Here is an 18,498-nt window from a genome sequence, read left to right as displayed (position 1 = left end):
CTACTTGGATCCATACCTAGCCCGAATCTTATGCAGTTCCTTGAGAGCTTCGGCCACGTCCATCCGATCTTGCGGTAACTCCATCGAGCATGCAACTCCAATTCTTAGGACAGAGGCAACACATCCTCTCATCTTCTCAATGTCATTCTCACTTTCTCCGTTAAAAATGGCCGAGTCCACGATCTCCATCGCTCGGTCTGGCAGAGCCACCTTGACAAAGTTGTGGAGATTTGAATGGTCCTTGAAAGTCTCTTCTGTGGGTCTCCTCCCAGTTAACATTTCCAATAAAAGAATACCGTAGCTGTACATATCGCCTTGTGTGGATAGCATATCCCACATGCCATACTCTAAAATAGTGTACGTCAAGCAGTATATAATGAAAATAAATATTTTATCTAAAAGCAAAACACAAATAACACTTAGACAATTAATGAGAAAATTTTCTTACCAGGAGGGATATAACCTACGGAACCCCTCACTACCAATGAGCTACCGTTGTCATCAATGTCCATGGCATCTGTTTTTGTAAGGGAGCTAATTGTTGCCAGCCCAAAATCCCCAACTCGTCCCATCATCTCGTTGTCCAAAAGGATGTTACTTGGCTTCAGATCTCCGTGTACAATCTTTGGGCTGCAAACCTCGTGAAGATATTTGATTGCAGAAGCTATGTCAATGGCAATGTCTAACCTTTGCATTAGTCCCAAATGCCCTGGCTTTCCATGTTCATGTTCATGTTCATGCTCAACATCCTCTTTGTTTCCTTGGTGTATCCAATTCTCTAAACTCCCATTAGCCATGTATTCGTACAATAGAGCTTTGAAATTGTTGCCATGATAGTCCACGCTTGAACAAACATTCACTATTTTCATGAGATTTCGGTGTCGTATAGCCCCTAAGGTTCGACATTCCGAGACGAAGCTCTTCGAAGCACCTATGTGGCCTAAGTTGAGCACTTTAACCGCCACCAAGCCGCCTTCCTGTGTGGTTGCTTTATAGATAGTACCATATCTCCCTTTACCAATCACATTGATCTCAGAGAATCCGTCTGAGGCTCTAAAGAGCTCCTCATAAGAGACCATCGGAAATTTGTGTTTAAATGGAAATTCAATCCAAGAGGTATTCTTTTTCAACTTCTTTCTCCGATACCAAAAGATAAACAGGCAAAGACACATAATGAAGTATGACAAGACGGCCGTCACTGTGGCAATTACTCTAACTTTGCTAGTCCATAATGGTTTAGAGGTATTCGATCTGCAAGAAGGAAGGTTTAGTTCTGCAATACCTCCACAAAGATTCCCATTTTCAAAGACAGACACTGCACTAGCATTGAGAAATACTCCGTGCTTCGGAACTTCTCCTTCAAGCTTGTTTGAAGATAGATTCAAGTACTTTAGATCTGTAAGTTGAGCGAGAAAGCTCGGGATCTCACCAGATAAGTTGTTATGGGAAACATCCAACTCTTGTAAGCCTCGTAATGTGCTTAAAGCCAAAGGAATTTCGCCATGAAAGGAATTGAATGCTAAGCTGAGCCGCCACAATACTAAGCACTTGCCGATGGAGCTAGGAATTGGTCCCATTAGCTTATTGTAAGATAGATCCAATTCGCCAAGATTGATCAAGGACCCAACTTGAGACGGGAGAGATCCGCTCAACTGGTTATGTGCCAAGTTGAAGATAATTGAAATGGTAGAAAGGCCAAGAACCTCCTCTGGGATTGAACCACTCAGATTATTATTGGAAAGCTCAAGCTCGATTAGCTGCCTGCATTTACCAAGACTCTGCGGTATTTCCCCGTAGAAGTTGTTGAACGGCAAGTAAAAGAAATTCAATAATGTCAAATTGCCGATCGATGATGGAATCTCACCCGTTAGCATGTTTCCGCTTAAGTACAATTCGTGCAAGTTATGGAGTGCTCCAATACAAGAAGGAACACGACCACCAAGCGAATTGTTTGATAAGTCAAGATAGGACAAGTTGAAGAGATTGCCAATACTTGGAGGAATGGTTCCGTACATTGTGTTGGACGACATAGAAATTAAACTAATGCTATTGGAAAGATTGCCAATAGAATCCGGCAATTGACCTTCAAGAAAAGTGAAAGCCAACAAAATAGCTTCTAGCCTTGAACAATTAGTCAATGGGGTAATGAAACTGAAGTCATCTCGCAACTCGTTAGAAGTAAGGGATAGTACTCTAAGAGCTTTTAGCCTTGCAAGATTTGCGGGCATCGGTCCGTGAAAACTATTAATGTTATAGTAGATGTATTGAAGGCTAGAGGCATTTGATAAGGACGGAGGTATAACCCCAGTAAAAAAATTACTATTAAAATCAAGATGAAGGAGAGAAGGAAGAGTATCACCAATATAAGGAGGAATGCTCCCTCTCAATTGATTGTTACCGACGCTGAAATAGAAAATGCCGGACATGTTGAAGATTGTCGGAGGGATCTCACCGGTGAGTTGGTTATATGCCAATTGAACAAAACTCAAACCATGAAGCTTGGACAATGTCTTGGGAATCTCTCCTTGCAACCCATTTTTCATGAGTGAAAGCTTGGAAAGTTGGGAGAGATTTCCAATAGAATGAGGAATAGATCCTACAAGATTGTTTATAGCCAAACCTAAAGCTTGAAGCTTTGACAAAGAGCCGAACTCATTAGGAATTTTTCCTGCAAAGTGGTTACCAATGAGATTTAAAATCTCAAGGTTTGAGCACTGAGAAAGATTGGTGGGCATTTGTCCGCCCAAAGAGTTGTTACTAAGGACGAGACGACGAAGGCGAAACAAGTGGCCAATGCTTTGTGGAATTTCACCGCGAAAGCTGTTATTCTGTAGAATGAGGCTTCTCAAGAAAGAGAGGTTTCCGACATGAGGTGATAGAAGACCCCCCAAGCCTTTCGACATTAGGTTGAGGGACACGACTCTTTTGGGATGGCGTCCACCACATATCACACCTTGCCATTCACAGTGATGAAAAGAGTCATTCCACGAGCTCAAAGCTCCAAGCGGATCCTCATCCACACTATGTCTGAAGTAGATTAAAGCGAGCCGATCCGTCCGGTTGGTTTGCATCGTTGGACTCATCCATAATGGGAGCTGGGCATAGAAAAATAGGAACATAATCGCCATATGCTTTTCCATTGTGAGTGGGTTCTATGTCCTAACAAGTTGCAAGCAAAGTCTCTTATAGATTGAATTAAAGAAGAAATGAAGACCTTCAAAAGCGTATGCATTTCCATTGATCAAAAGACACCTTTTTACACGGCAAAACTCGACCCAATATGCAAGTTTAACCTAAACAAAGGGTTGGACTTTAAAAGTTTTGCAGATTGGCCGAACTAAAGAAAGGGCAAACACACACACTTACGTTAAAATGGAGGATTTGACGGCTACCCAATGACTTCCTGGAAAGCTATGCCGCGAAGAAAGGAAATCAAGAATGGAAGTGGTCCTTGATTTTCGGCCATTTCAAAGAGAGCTTTGTGGAATTTCACCATGAAAGTTGTTATTCTGTAGAACGAGGCTTCTTAAGAAAGAGAGGTTTTCAACATGAGGTGATAGAAGACCCCCCAAGCCTTTCAACATTAGATTGAGGGACACAACTTTTTCAAGATGCCATCCACCACATATCACACCTTGCCACTCACAGTGATGAAAAAAGTCATTCCACGAGCTCAGAGCTCCAAGCGGATCCTCATCCACACTATGTTTGAAGTAGATTAAAGCGAGCCGATCCGTTTGGTTAGTTTGCATCATTAGACACGTCCATAATGGGAGCTGGGCATAGAAAAATAGGAACATAATCACCATATGCTTTTCCATTGTGAGTGGGTTCTATGTCCTAACAAGCTGAAAGCAAAGTCTCTTCCAGATTGAATTAAAGAAGAAATGAAGACCTTCAAAAGCATATGCATTTCCTTTGATCAAAAGACACCTTTTTACACGGCAAAACTCGACCTAATATGCAAGTTTAACCCAAACAAAGGGTTGGACTTTAAAAGTTTTGCAGATTGGCCGAACCAAAGAAAGGGCAAACGCACACACTTACGTCAAAATGGAGGATTTGATGGCTACCCAATGACTTCCTGGAAAGCTGTGCCGCGAAGAAAGGAAATCAAGAATGGAAGTGGTCCTTGATTTTCGGCCATTTCAAAGAGAGCTTTGTGGAATTTCACCATGAAAGTTGTTATTCGTAGAACGAGGCTTCTTAAGAAAGAGAGGTTTTCAACATGAGGTGATAGAAGACCCCCAAGCCTTTCAACATTAGATTGAGGGACACAACTTTTTCAAGATGCCATCCACCACATATCACACCTTGCCACTCACAGTGATGAAAAAAAGTCATTCCACGAGCTCAAAGCTCCAAGCGAATCCTCATCCACACTATGTTTGAAGTAGATTAAAGCGAGCCGATCCGTTTGGTTAGTTTGCATCATTAGACACGTCCATAATGGGAGCTGGGCATAGAAAAATAGGAACATAATCACCATATGCTTTTCCATTGTGAGTGGGTTCTATGTCCTAACAAGCTGAAAGCAAAGTCTCTTCAGATTGAATTAAAGAAGAAATGAAGACCTTCAAAAGCATATGCATTTCCTTTGATCAAAAGACACCTTTTAACACGGCAAAACTCGACCTAATATGCAAGTTTAACCCAAACAAAGGGTTGGACTTTAAAAGTTTTGCAGATTGGCCGAACCAAAGAAAGGGCAAACGCACACACTTACGTCAAAATGGAGGATTTGATGGCTACCCAATGACTTCCTGGAAAGCTGTGCCGCGAAGAAAGGAAATCAAGAATGGAAGTGGTCCTTGATTTTCGGCCATTTCAAAGAGAGCTTTGTGGAATTGCACCATGAAAGTTGTTATTCTCGTAGACGAGGCTTCTTAAGAAAGAGAGGTTTTCAACATGAGGTGATAGAAGACCCCCCAAGCCTTTCAACATTAGATTGAGGGACACAACTTTTTCAAGATGCCATCCACCACATATCACACCTTGCCACTCATAGTGATGAAAAAAGTCATTCCACGAGCTCAGAGCTCCAAGCGGATCCTCATCCACACTATGTTTGAAGTAGATTAAAGCGAGCCGATCCGTTTGGTTAGTTTGCATCATTAGACACGTCCATAATGGGAGCTGGGCATAGAAAAATAGGAACATAATCACCATATGCTTTTCCATTGTGAGTGGGTTCTATGTCCTAACAAGCTGAAAGCAAAGTCTCTTCCAGATTGAATTAAAGAAGAAATGAAGACCTTCAAAAGCATATGCATTTCCTTTGATCAAAAGACACCTTTTAACACGGCAAAACTCGACCTAATATGCAAGTTTAACCCAAACAAAGGGTTGGACTTTAAAAGTTTTGCAGATTGGCCGAACCAAAGAAAGGGCAAACGCACACACTTACGTCAAAATGGAGGATTTGATGGCTACCCAATGACTTCCTGGAAAGCTGTGCCGCGAAGAAAGGAAATCAAGAATGGAAGTGGTCCTTGATTTTTGGCCATTTCAAAGAGAGCTTTGTGGCATTTCACCATGAAAGTTGTTATTCCGTAGAACGAGGCTTCTCAAGAAAGAGAGGTTTTCGACATGAGGTGATAGAAGACCCCCCAAGCCTTTCAACATTAGATTGAGGGACACGACTCTTTTGGGATGCCGGCCGCCACATATCACACCTTGCCACTCACAGTGATGAAAAGAGTCATTCCAAGAGCTCAAAGCTCCAAGCGGATCCTCATCCACACTGTGTCTGAAGTAGATTAAAGCAAGCCAATCCGTCTGGTTAGTTTGCATCATTGGACTCGCCATAATGGGAGCTGGGCATAGAAAAATAGGAACATAATCGCCATATGCTTTTCCACTGTGAGTGGGTTCTATGTCCTAACAAGCTACAAGCAAAGTCTCTTCCAGATTGAATTAAAGAAGAAATGAAGACCTTCAAAAGCATATGCATTTCCATTGATCACAAGACACCTTTTTACATGGCAAAACCCAACCCAGTATGCAAGTTTAACCCACACAAAGGGTTGGACTTTAAAAGTATTGCAGATTGGCCGAACCAAAGAAAGGGCGCACACACACACTTATGTCGAAATGGAGGATTTGACGGCTGCCCAATGACTTCCTTGGAAAGCTGTGCCGCGAAGAAAGGAAATCAAGAACGGACGTGGTCCTTGATTTTCGACCCTTTCAAAGAGAGCTCCTATTTGTTTGCGGGCAAAGCATATTAGGGCCTGCATGGTTGCACCTGTTTCTGTTCCCGAGAACAGAAATTTCTGTTTTTTTGTTCACGGGAACAAAAAGGAACAAAACGCGTTTGTGTGCGTTTGTTCCTTTTTTTGTTCTTTTGTTCCCAGGAACAAAAAAGAAACGAAACAAGAAACACAAATTTTGTGTTTCTTGTTTAAGAACACAAATCGAAACACTTTTTTTTTTTTTCTTTTTTTCTCTTATTTTTTGTTCTTCTTTCTTTTGGCCGGTCGCCGGCCTCGGCCATGGCCGGCGACCGGCCGACGAGGGCCGGCGGCCTCGCCCGGCCACGGCGAGGCTCGCCGGCCCCGCGAGGCCGACGCTCGCCGTCCCCCCGGGCGAGGCCGAGGCTCGCCGTAGGCCGGGCGAGGCCGACCTCGCGCCGGCCCGGCGAGCTCGATCTCGCCCGGATCCGGCGAGGCCGAGCTCGCCAGCCGGCCGGCGAGCCTCGGCCTCGCCTCGGCGGTGGCCCGGCGAGGCCGCGCCTGCCCGCCGCCGGCGAGCTCGGCCTCGCCGGATCAAGGCGAGGCCGACCTCGCGCCGGCCGAGCTCGATCTCGCCCGCCGGCCTCGATCTCGCCCGGCGGCCGGCCGAGCCTCGGCCTCGCCCGGTGGCCCGGCGAGCCTCGGCCTCGCCGGCGGTGGCCGGCGAGCCGCGCCTCCCGCCGGGGCGAGCCTCGCCTCGCCGGCCGGTTCGCTGGCCAAAAGAAGAAAAAAATGAAAAAGAAAAAAAAAAAAAAAAAAAAAAAAAAAATATAAAAAATAAAAGAAATAAAAAAATTATTCAAATTTACCAAACATGTTTCTGTTTATTTTTATTCCCGAACAAGTTTACCAAACGCGTATTTTTGTTCAAAAATTGTTCCCGGAACAGAAATACTTTTTCTATTTCTGTTCCATGGAACAATTTTTAAACAGAAACACAACCAAACGCGCCCTTACTTGTTCTGTGAGTTTTTTACATCCAAATTGTTAAAACCTTGGGTTTAGGTTTCGTTTAGACATAGGAAACACTCGAGCATATTGAGTGCTTGTAATTCCGATTCTCCAATTATAGCAAATTTTTATTACTAGCTCTCCCCATAGATATATGTGCCAACACTCGGACTTAATCACGTAAATCTTTGAATCCTCATTATTCCACATTTATTTATTTATTTTTGGTGATTTTTCACTAACTTAAATACAAAATCCTTATTAGTTTCCCCATTCGTTTATTTTACCATGAGGGTTACTTCTCACTTGTAATGAAAAGGAAATAAAGCAAAAACACAAACAAGGAGATGATGGGTGGGTCATCCCAATGTGGAAAATAAGTTCCGCCAATGCTTTTTAGCGTGTTTTTTATGTTGCCAGCAAGATTTTTAGTCAAAAGATTCCTTGACTTCTCTCGTACTACAAAGAGTTTCTTTTCAAAGTTAAATTTCTTGAAAGTTCGTCACTTAGATCATATCACTCTTGTTCCGATTACAATTCATCAGGCTAGAACCCCCGTGCCAAGCTTGAACCCAAGACTAAGAGGGCCGGTTTGTGTGGGCCAGCACAACTCAATTACCATGCTTAGATAGGGGTTTTATAAACATATATGTTAGGAAAAGCAAGATGCTAAAATTCAAATCTGTTTGGCCGTTTGAAACCAAAGAGTTTGCAAAATAATGCACGAGTATATGAGTCAAATTCAGATTTTGTGGGAGAAGGGGAATTTCGATGTGCAATTGCCGTGTGGTACAGAAATTGAAGTTATGGTCCTGGTAATGAACAAATAATACGTGATGCAAAGTACTTTGTTAGAAACTAAACAAAGAGAAAGAAAGACGTTCTAGAATTTGGTGGAGAATTAAGAATGTTAGCTCTAATCTTGAAGTCAAATTTCCCATGGAAAATCAACAACGTTGTACAATCATGGTCGGCGAGCATGATGACCTCCACCATGAGAAGTTTTCCATTTCTTTTTCCCTTCTTTGAACTTTTCTTTTTAGGTTCTCTCGATTTGATTACCAAAGCCATCGCAGGACAGTCTCAAATATTGGTAAACTAAGGCAAGGCATCAATAGTGCTTGACACTTTTGAAGGCTAAGGGATTTCGATGAACACCGATTGAGTTTAGTCGAAGGCCCACTTGTGTAAATAAAGATGGTTCAAACCCTTCCACTATATGGGGGTAAATTACGCACAACTTCTCTGAATTTTGGGGTAAACAAATTTGCCTCCAATTTTTCACTTGTTATACAATAACGTCTGAACTTTTATTTTGTTCAAGCTATTAACTCTTCATTATATTGTTATTAGCATGCACATGCTTGTGAATTTTGAGGGGTAAAAGTATAAATTTTATCTCATTCTTCTTGTAAGGAAGCCTCTTTTTCTAAAAGATTGAAAAATATAGAAAATGGAAGAGAAATAAATTAACTAATATACTAATAATCAAAATAATAAATATCAATAATCATATTTAATGATGAGAATTTTTCAAAATTAAATAAATATAGCCACCTTAATATAACTAAATAAGATATTTTGAAAAATAAATACAAATTCATTAGAATGGGAAAAAGGCATCTATAACTAAAAGATCAAATAACAAGAATTGCTTAATCACTATGTATGTTTAAAGGGTAAATTACTGTAAAAATGATTGATTAACAAAAATATTTACAAGGAGGATGATGGATCCCTTGCCAATCTATCTCTTTAAGAGGCAATCTTTCAAGAAGAGCTTTTAGCATCTTGAGTTAAAAAATTGTTAAAATATATAATGCGTGAAAACGAGATGATCTTGCAATTTACGTCAACGCGAAATCACTAAAGAAATAAATGAGAAATAATAAGGACATTGGAAATTTACGTGGTTCGGTTCGAGTATCGGTACCTATGTTCACGAAAAGAGCTAGTAGTGAATAATCTACTATAATCAAATAACCAGAGTTTACAATCTTTCACATGCTCAAGTGTTTCCCACATTTAGATTTAAGCCCAAACCTAAAATGTTTTTAAATAAACAACTCACTTTGACATAAACTCATGGTACAAAATTATCACGCATTCAAGCTCAACGTAAAATGCTCTACATATGCCAAAACAAGAACTAAGCGTCTGTCTCTTCTCCACTTATGTAGAGATTCGCGTTCTTTACCCCTTCAAGGCTTGTGTGATTTCTGGATGTGTGGACGTGCAGCTCCTTTTTCTTTTGTAGAGCACGCCTTTAATATTGTGTGCCTAAAGTCAAAACTTTGACTCTAGGCCCCACCTTGGATTCTTTTCTCCAATATGGATTCTTCTTCTGCCTTCTTCTGCACGTACAAAGAAAGATAGAAAACCCTCACCTTTTTTATTTATTTATTATTATCTTTATTTTATTTCCTCCATTATGCAGCTATAAGGAGTCCAACAAAAGAAGGCCTTTTTCAGTCAATTTGAAATATACTTGGGAAATCTTTCTCAACTAATTTGATTTAACAAATTGTTATCCAAATTCAAACTCGAGACATTAATTTAATAATTCTCCTCCTTGGCTCAATGTTTGAAGCCAAGTTATAATGCTCATCATCCATGCTGCTCTCCCAACGCCCTAAGAGGTGTTCACTCTTCATAGACGCTAATAGAGCTCAAGCAGAACTTGAGCTTCGTCAAAGGAACGGACTTAGTCATTATATCTGCCGGTTATCTACTATAGCAATCTTTTTGATAATAACATTACCCTTAGCTAAGACATCTCAGATGAAGTGGTATCTGATGTTGATATGCTTCGTTCGCTCGTGATAAACTGGATTATACACCAAATATATCGCACCTTGATTATCATAGTGTATATCCACACTTTTCTATTCTAAATCAAAGTCTAAGAGCAAACTTCATAACCATATCACCTCCTTCACTACAAAGGTTAGTATCATGTACTTTGCCTCCGTTGAAGACAAGGCAACATGGTCCTATAAGGATGCTTTCCAACTAACTACACCATTTGATAGTGTAAACACGTACCTAGCTAAAGACCTGCAATTATCCAAGTCACCGACATGATCCGAATCCACAAAATCAGTGGTCTCACTGCCATTGTTGTCCCTTGGGTACACTATACCCATGTCTATTGTCCCTTTTAAATATCTAAGAATCTACTTCATAGCTTTCCAATGAGCTTTACTAAGACGCTTCATATTACAACTAACCACGCTCACAGCTTGTGAAATATCAGGTCTGATACATACCATAGCATACATAATACTACTCACGGTACTAGAATAAGGAACACGGGACATATGCACTTCCTCTTCCTCAGTCTATAATGATAATTTATCTGAAAGTATAAAGTGCTTCGCTAAAAGTGTACTTATAGATTTTACCAACTACATATTAAAACGTGCCACGATCTTTCTCAATATTTTTTTTAAGATAGACGTAAAACTCCTATAACCCTGTTATGCAAAATCTCCATACCCAATATTTTCTTTGTGGCATTTAAATCTTTCATCTCAAATTCAGCATTTAACCGCCTCTTCAGCACATCAATATCAGATATATTCTTAACTGTTATCAGCATATCATCAATATATAAGAGTAAATAAATCAAAGAACCATCCTCTAATCTCCTAAAGTAAAGGTAGCTATCCATCTGACTTTTCAAGTAGTCTTGACTGGCCATAAAAGCATCAAAATGTTTATACCATTGTCTAAGATATTGTTTTAGCTCATACAAAAATTTCTTCAACAAGCAAACATGATCTTCCTTACGTGGAATAACAAATCCCTCTAGCTGCCTCATATAAATTTGCTCATCCAACTCATCGTGAAGAAACGTAGTTTTCACATCTAACTACTCTAACTCAAGATCCTGCAAAGCAACTAAGGCAAGTAAAACACGAATTGAAGTATGTCTTACCACATGAGAGAACACCTCATTGTAGTCAATGCCCTATGCTGTGTATATTCTTTTGTCACAAGTCTCACGTTATACCTCGTTGCCTTGATATTAGGAATGTCCTCTTTCCATTTAAAGACCAATTTACTCCCGACAGTCTTCTTGCTCTTGGGTACTTTGACCAACTCCCATATTTGATTTCGATAGAGTGATTCCATCTCTTCACTCATAACCCCTAGCCATTGTGATGACTCAGAGCCAACCATCGCCTCAGAGTAAGACGAAAGCTCATCTGTTTCCACCTCATAACCTATAGTCAATACATAAGCAATATATATATATATATATATATATATATATATATATATATATAACCATAACGTACCGGTGACTTAATTTGCCTTCTCTCTCTATATGCGCCTATAGTGTGCTATGGTTTTGTTGGTTGTTCACTATCATCGACTTCATAAATTGCAGCCTTATCTACAGTCTCAACTTCTATTACCTTAGAGGTCTCAGGAGTCTCCGCTTGAAACTTCACCTCACTAATGACACCATGATCTGTTTGCTCTGCGAGTTGTGTCTTAGAACTCCTCTGTTGAAGCACCATAGTCTCATTGAAGATCACATCTCTTTTTATTAGAAAACCTGGTGATAAGATCGATGCACCACAGCCGATAGCCTTTCACCCCATGTGCATAACACATAAATATGCATTTCTTAGCCCTCGAGTCAAGTTTACCATCACTCGCATGAGCATACATAGGACATCCGAATATATGTAATATGGAGTAATCATCAGGTTTCCCTGACCATACTTTCTCATAAGTCTTCCAATCTATAGTAGATGATGGGGTTCGATTAATCAGGTAACACGCCATGTCACGCCATTCTATTGTAGTGTCCTAGATATTGTGCAGTGTTTTACATTTCATTCTTTCTTGCAGAACTCAGTAAAATATTTACCACAAAACTCCATGTTATTATTGGTTCTCAGGCACTTGATTTGTTTATTTGACTGCTTCTCAATCAGTGCCTTAAATTTCTTGAACCAATCGAACACTTCATATTTGTGTTTTAGAAAGTATACCCATACCTTCCTCGAATAATCGTCGATAAGCGTCAGCATATATCAAGCACCTCCTTAAGAAAGAACTAAAGACGAGCCCCAAACATTTGAATGAATGTATTCAACTGGTCATTTAGTCGAATGAACAACTGTAGTAAACTTAACTTGACGCTGCTTCCCAAAAATGCAGTGCTCACATAAGTCCAACTTCCCTATCTTTTGAACAACCCTTTATCACTTAGCATCGTCATACCTGCCTCACTCATGTGCCCTAAACACATATGCCATACTTGAGTCAAGTTAGAAAGTGACTCACCTGATAAAACTGCAACGGTTTCGGTCACGGTCTCTCCCAGTAGATGATAGAGAGTATTCACTTTCTTCCCCTTCATCATTGTCATGACACCTCAAGAGATCTTTAGTACTCCACCTTCAACGATGTACCTACACTTGAGTCATCGAGTGTCCCTAAAGAAATAAGATTCTTCTTAAGCTCTGGTACATGTCTCACATCCGTCAATATGCGCACCACCCCATCATGCATTCGAATCTGAATTGTTCATATCTCCACAGACTTGCAAGCTACATTATTTCCCAAAAGAACGCTACTACCATCTGCAATTTGGTAAATAATAAATCAGTTCTTATGAGGCGTCATATGATAAGAACATCTCGAATCTAACATCCATTCGTCTCCTGACGAAGTGGTAGTCACACATAAAACAGCTTCTACATCACTAATGCTCCCCTCGGCAACGTTTGCCACATTGCTTGTAGCATTCTATATCTCACCTTTATTCCTCCGCTTTGGACAATTTCTCTTGATGTGCCCCTCCTTGTGATACTCAAAGCACTTCACACATCCCTTGGAATTTTTATGGCGTGATTTCAATATACTATTTAAAACCTCTGCTGCTACTAGGCCCTCGATGTTGTTCTCTACCCTGAATCGTTAGTGCTTGCACTACTTCTTGCGCCAGACCGTATCTCACAATTTTCTTTGCCACTCCTTAGAGAACAAGGAAAACTTTACCTGTTTTGAGGTAATTGTAGTACGCCTCTATAACAGTGAATCAGTAAAGTGCTCCCATGACTCTGATAAAGAAGCTAACAACATTATGCTATGTTCTTCATCATCAAGTATCTTACGAACGTTCTTCAAATCGATCATGAGTTTATTGAATTCATCTCGGTGGATTCTGATAGACGTACCTTCAGTATATCTAAATTGAAACATCATTTTCAACATTTATAAGCAATTGTTCAAACATTTCTTCTCATAGAGTGTGACACCTGAATTTTGACCTTGTCCTGATAATATGAAATGGGCATTTCGTCGACACGCCTATGGTCATATTTCTCTGAGTTGACCATTCACGAGTTAACTAATCTACCAGGTGAAGCCGTTAAGGGATATAAACACAACAGACTTGAGAATTCGATTAGAAATCGACTATTCGACCGCGATAATCAGCAATGGTCAATATGGCACCGTTATAATCGATTAGTGATCTAATATAGGTCGATTCGATAGAATGTCATAATTAAATTGTGGGTGATTTCACATGATTGCAAAATTCACGTTGAACGGCACTAACCTGATTTTCTGTCAATTCTGTACTCGGTACTTGTAATTGAAATCTTGAGATTTTGACAACAACCAAGAGTCACCGACGAGTCGAAGATGCACAAACGTGGATCGGAAATTATTGACCACGGGTCAAACGTGATAAAATCCCTAAAAGTTACCTAGTAGGTTAGGTTGTACTAAAATCACGTCCGGTCGATTTTAACCACGAAATGGAATTCGGTTTCAGGAATCGTATGTTCGAGCGTGTCACGATTTATTTATAGGACGCTGTCTCGTCTTTTGGAGAAATTCCGTCGAGCTCGGGATTTTGCGGAAAAATTGGTTTGCGGCAAAAAAAAAGAAAATAAAAAGGGAAATTCGGATGGGTAGACCAAGTTGGATTTTTCTACCTCAATTAGGCTTATTTTGGGAAATTAAGCTGAGGAAAGTAATTTGGGAGGATGAAGATATGCATGAAGACTTTTGGGGCCTTCTAATGATGATTTTAGATATTTCCCATTGACTTTCCCTCTCTCTTCCCCTCTCTCACGCACATATTCTTCCCCCCTTTTGCTGCCGACTTCACCCTTTCTGCCCATTTCCCCTCAGCCTTATCTTCTCCATTTTCTCCTTTTATTTTGCTGCCACAACTCCTCACGCATTTCTTCTTCTCTCCCAGCTACTGCCAACACCATCATTTCCCTTCCCCCCATCTTTCTCCTCTGCCGCATCAACCATCGCCTCCACTTTCTTGTTTGCTGCCCCCATCATCCAACTCCATTTGTACGCCCTCATCCCACCACCTTCCATCCATCACGCCAGCATCCATCACCTACCGCCCAACTCCATAGCAATTGTCCACCATAACTCCACGCCTGCAGCCACCAATAGCTAGCAGCCCGTCCCCACCGTTAGCTCCGTCCAACAGCCGCGCCGTCACCATCGAGCAGCCACCACACCTTAGCCACCAGCATCCACCCAAACCGAGACCAAGTTGAGCCGAACCCTTCCTTTTGGCCGTGAGCTAGTTAGGCCATCACGGTCGTCAGTGGAACTTCGTTAGAGTCACGGTAAACTCCGGTTCTCGTCGCCGTCACGTTGCCATCGCCGTGAACCCACCGCCGTCGAATTTCGGTGAGTTAACTTCCTAATCCTTAATTAGGTTGTTAATTTCACTTAGGGGTTATATTAGTGTTAATTAGCATGTTATATTAGTGCTAAGAATCATTAGTGTTAATTAAGTTGGATTAGCTTAAATTCAGATCAGTTCACTGGACCCTCATTGTTTGCCATTTTTGTGGAGAAAATGTGCTACGATTTTGAGGTAGCTTTCTTCTTAAAAAATGTTCTAGACATCTTTAGCTATGACATATATTTTACTCAGAATTTTATGGATTTAAATGAACAAGATTTCAGTCTCGCCATTTGCAAAATAGAATCTTGGATTGTGCTGAAACAATGACCTTTTGGTGTTCAATGAATTTTTATTAACTCTTAGGGTTCAATTTTTAAAAGATTTTTTCGACGAAAGTTGTTTTTCACATCTTGTAGTTTAACATATTCAAATTTCAGATCAAACAGACAAGTTTTGGACCTTGAACCAAACTGATTTTGGAAAACAAAATTTTTGGATATGGGCACAGTTTTTGTAACGGTTTGAGCGAATTACTGCTCTTAATCTAAGAAGATTTGGGTTAAGGTGTCTTCAATAAAAATGTTCGTTTAGGTGTCCTTTACAACATATTCATATTTGAGAATTTTTCGAATTCGTTTGATTACGTTTCTGGATTTAAACTCGGAGACGTGCGAGTGGCCAGATTTCTACCGGTTAGGATCGGTTGTGATTTTGTTGTTGTTCTTGGTGTAGTACTTGCTGAATCATGTGTATTTGGTGATGAGGTTGACTCGTGGCATGCTAAGAACTTGTGTGTGAGATCGTGAGGTTAATTGGTCTTTGTTGGTTATTTATTGTTATTGCAAAATGTGACCCTTTGGACTATTAAATAGAAAATAAATGAGGTGTCGAGTCCGGACACCAAAACTTGTTTGCCCAATACAAAAATAAGGTTTTAAACTAGGTGCGTGCAAATTTTGACGGATTAATTTTGAGTATGTGAGCACTTATGAATTTATTTCTAAACGTGTTAAACAAAAAAAAAAAAAAAAAAAGAGGTTATTAAAGCTTAGTTCCAAAAAGGAGTGTTTGGAAAAGAAATTAGAAAAGAAATATGATATCGGGTTTGGACGCCAAGTCTTATGTGCTCAATAAAACGAGGAGGTTTTATACTAGATGCGTGCAAAATTTGACTGGTTAATTACAAGTACGTGACCCTGTACGAATTTATTTTGAAATGTTTTGAAAAAAAAAGGGTAGTTGCAAGTTTTATTATTTGAAAATGAATTTTGGTTTTCTTGGCTAAATGACGGAATACAAGAAATGGGTTTGGTTGATGACATGCATGTATGGTCACTAAGTGGAACTCGTCACTCAACGGGAGTTTGGGGGCGATGCCTAATTTTATCGGATGCTTGGTGAGGGTCTAGAAGCCGGTAGCGGTGGAGGCTGGACCAATGCTCCTTTATGGGATGCCGTCTAGGCAGGGGTTCTAGACGTTGCCGTGCCCGATGGGGCGGGACGATGCCTGATTTTTATTGAATGCCTGACGGGGGTTTGGATGATCGCCGACTGGGGAGTTGGCTATGGCCGATGGGCCTTAATAACTAAAACATGCCTGAGTGATTGAAAGAGTTGTGCCTTATTATCGGGCAAAATTATGTGGCACGGTATGAGGCGTGTCATAACGGTTTGGCCTTATAATTGTGACCCTTGTGATTGATTGATATATGAAAGTGAGGCATTCCTATTGTTGATTACGCTTGCTGCGTGTATAAATGTATATGAGATGTACTAATATGCAGTAAGGTGCTAAGGCGAGGTAAGTTCTGAGTGGTGCATGTTTAGGACGCCTTTGAGTGAATTCTCGTCATAATCGGGGTTTAGAGTGTTGACTCGCTGAGACATTATCTCACCCTGTCGTGGTTTAAATTTTTCAAGTCCCTAGTGTGGAGAACCTGGAGCCCGAGGCTAAAGGGTCTGGAGCGTAGATGGCCCAGTAGATTCTTTTGGGTCAAACCTTCTGTTTATAGACCTATAAGACTGGTTTGATATGTGTATAAAGTGATCTGTGATAATTGGCTTGTCTTTCCACTATCCCAATGTTTGATGGTGGTCAGGGTATCTGTTTATTTCGCTTCCGCATGTTCATAAAATGAAAGAGTCGGTGACGCATCTTGGGAACGTCGCAAAATTTTAGTTGACCGCCGAGGGATGTGTACATGCCCGAGGTTCGAGGTGTGACATAGAGTGCTTGAAGTCTTGCTCATAATGCTGCAACATTCTTCTCGTCAGCAACTCCTATTAAAATCTCACCTGACAAGTTCAACAGAATTGTGCTATTTGCTCTTTCCATTAGATCTATCCTCTCAGCGGCTTTCATTATAGTTAGCAACTCATCTTCATTATCAAGTGTCTTGGCCAAACCTTGGTTGTTAATAATGCCCGCATCTTGATGCTCCATAACCCAAAGTTGTTCCTCTCATTGAACTTCTCAATTTCCGATTTCCTCTCAAACATAATTGCAAAAACGGAATTTCCAAATAACAATTAAACAAGCAAAAACTCCAAATCACAATCAATAAATTTGATCCCAAGCTCTGATACTAATTGTTGAAATATATAATACGTGAAAATGACAGGATCTTACAATTTACGTTAACGTGAAATCACTAGAGAAATAAATGAAAAATAATAAGGACACCAAAAATTTACGTGGTTCGGTCCCAACGAGGAGAGCCAGCAACAAATAATCTATTATAATCAGATAATCAGAGTTTACAATTGCTCACATGCTTAAGTGTTTTCCATACCTAGATTTAAGCCAAAACCCAAAGTATTTATAAATAAACAACTCATTTGGACATAAACTCACAATACAAAATTACCGCACATTCAAGCTCAAAGTAAAATGCTCTACGTACACCAAAACAAGAACTAGGCATATGTCTCTTCTCCACATACGTATAGCTTCGCGTTCTCTACCCCTTGAAGGCTTGTGCGATGTATGGACGTGTGGACGTGCGGCTCCTTTTTCTTTCGTAGGGCTTCTGTTCTTTTTTCCACTATAGAGCACCCCTTTTATATTGTGTGCCCATAGTCAAAACTTTGACTCTGGCCCCACCTTGGATTCTTTTCTCCAATATGGGTTCTTCTTCTACCTTCTTCTTCACGTACAAAGAAAGATAGAAAACCCTAACTTTTGTTTTATTTTATCTTTATTTTATTTCCTCCTTTGTGCAGCTATAAGGAGTCCAACAAAAAAAAAAAGGGTTTTTTCATCCAATTTGAAATCTACTTGGGAAATCTTTCTCGACATGTTCAATTTAACAAATCATTATCTAAATTCAAACTCGAGACATTAATTTAACAAAAATGCCCTTTGCATCAATAATTATCCGAAATTTTCTAAATCATTTTGGCTTTTAGATAAGTTTTAAAATTGGAACCTCCTTGGATACAACGGCAGATATAACTTGCTTCAGTTTTGGCTCATACACTAGTTTTTAGGTCCACACCATATTGTGTAACGAGGCATAGCTTTCTAAAAGAAAGCTACTCTCACCGAATTATCTTAAATAGTAACTTGTGCCATTTTGCTGGTCCTTCGTGTTTGCTTTTGTGAGTTCGGGCTTGTATTAT

General features: G+C 40.2%; 1 protein-coding gene and 1 long non-coding RNA gene across 2 annotated transcripts; one reads left to right on the top strand and one right to left on the bottom strand.

Annotated features, from left to right (window-relative positions):
* On the bottom strand, nucleotides 1–3,071 carry LOC104439386 (putative receptor-like protein kinase At3g47110). Its single transcript, XM_039309453.1, has 2 exons — nucleotides 449–3,071; nucleotides 1–347 (listed from the first exon to the last, which is right to left on the bottom strand). The coding sequence occupies exons 1-2, from the start codon at nucleotides 3,069–3,071 to the stop codon at nucleotides 1–3; spliced, it is 2,970 nt and encodes a 989-aa protein (XP_039165387.1).
* An 11,358-nt stretch (nucleotides 3,072–14,429) lies between these two features.
* On the top strand, nucleotides 14,430–17,341 carry LOC120291475. The gene is made up of 2 exons (XR_005549515.1): nucleotides 14,430–14,876; nucleotides 16,218–17,341. It is a non-coding gene; the product is annotated as an uncharacterized LOC120291475 (long non-coding RNA).
* Nucleotides 17,342–18,498: the final 1,157 nt, after the last annotated feature.

This window comes from Eucalyptus grandis, chromosome 3, assembly GCF_016545825.1.
Source record: "Eucalyptus grandis isolate ANBG69807.140 chromosome 3, ASM1654582v1, whole genome shotgun sequence".
NCBI lineage: Eukaryota > Viridiplantae > Streptophyta > Magnoliopsida > Myrtales > Myrtaceae > Eucalyptus > Eucalyptus grandis.
The sequence above is the reverse complement of the archived record's forward strand: the minus strand, read 5'-3'. Positions and strand labels throughout refer to the sequence as shown.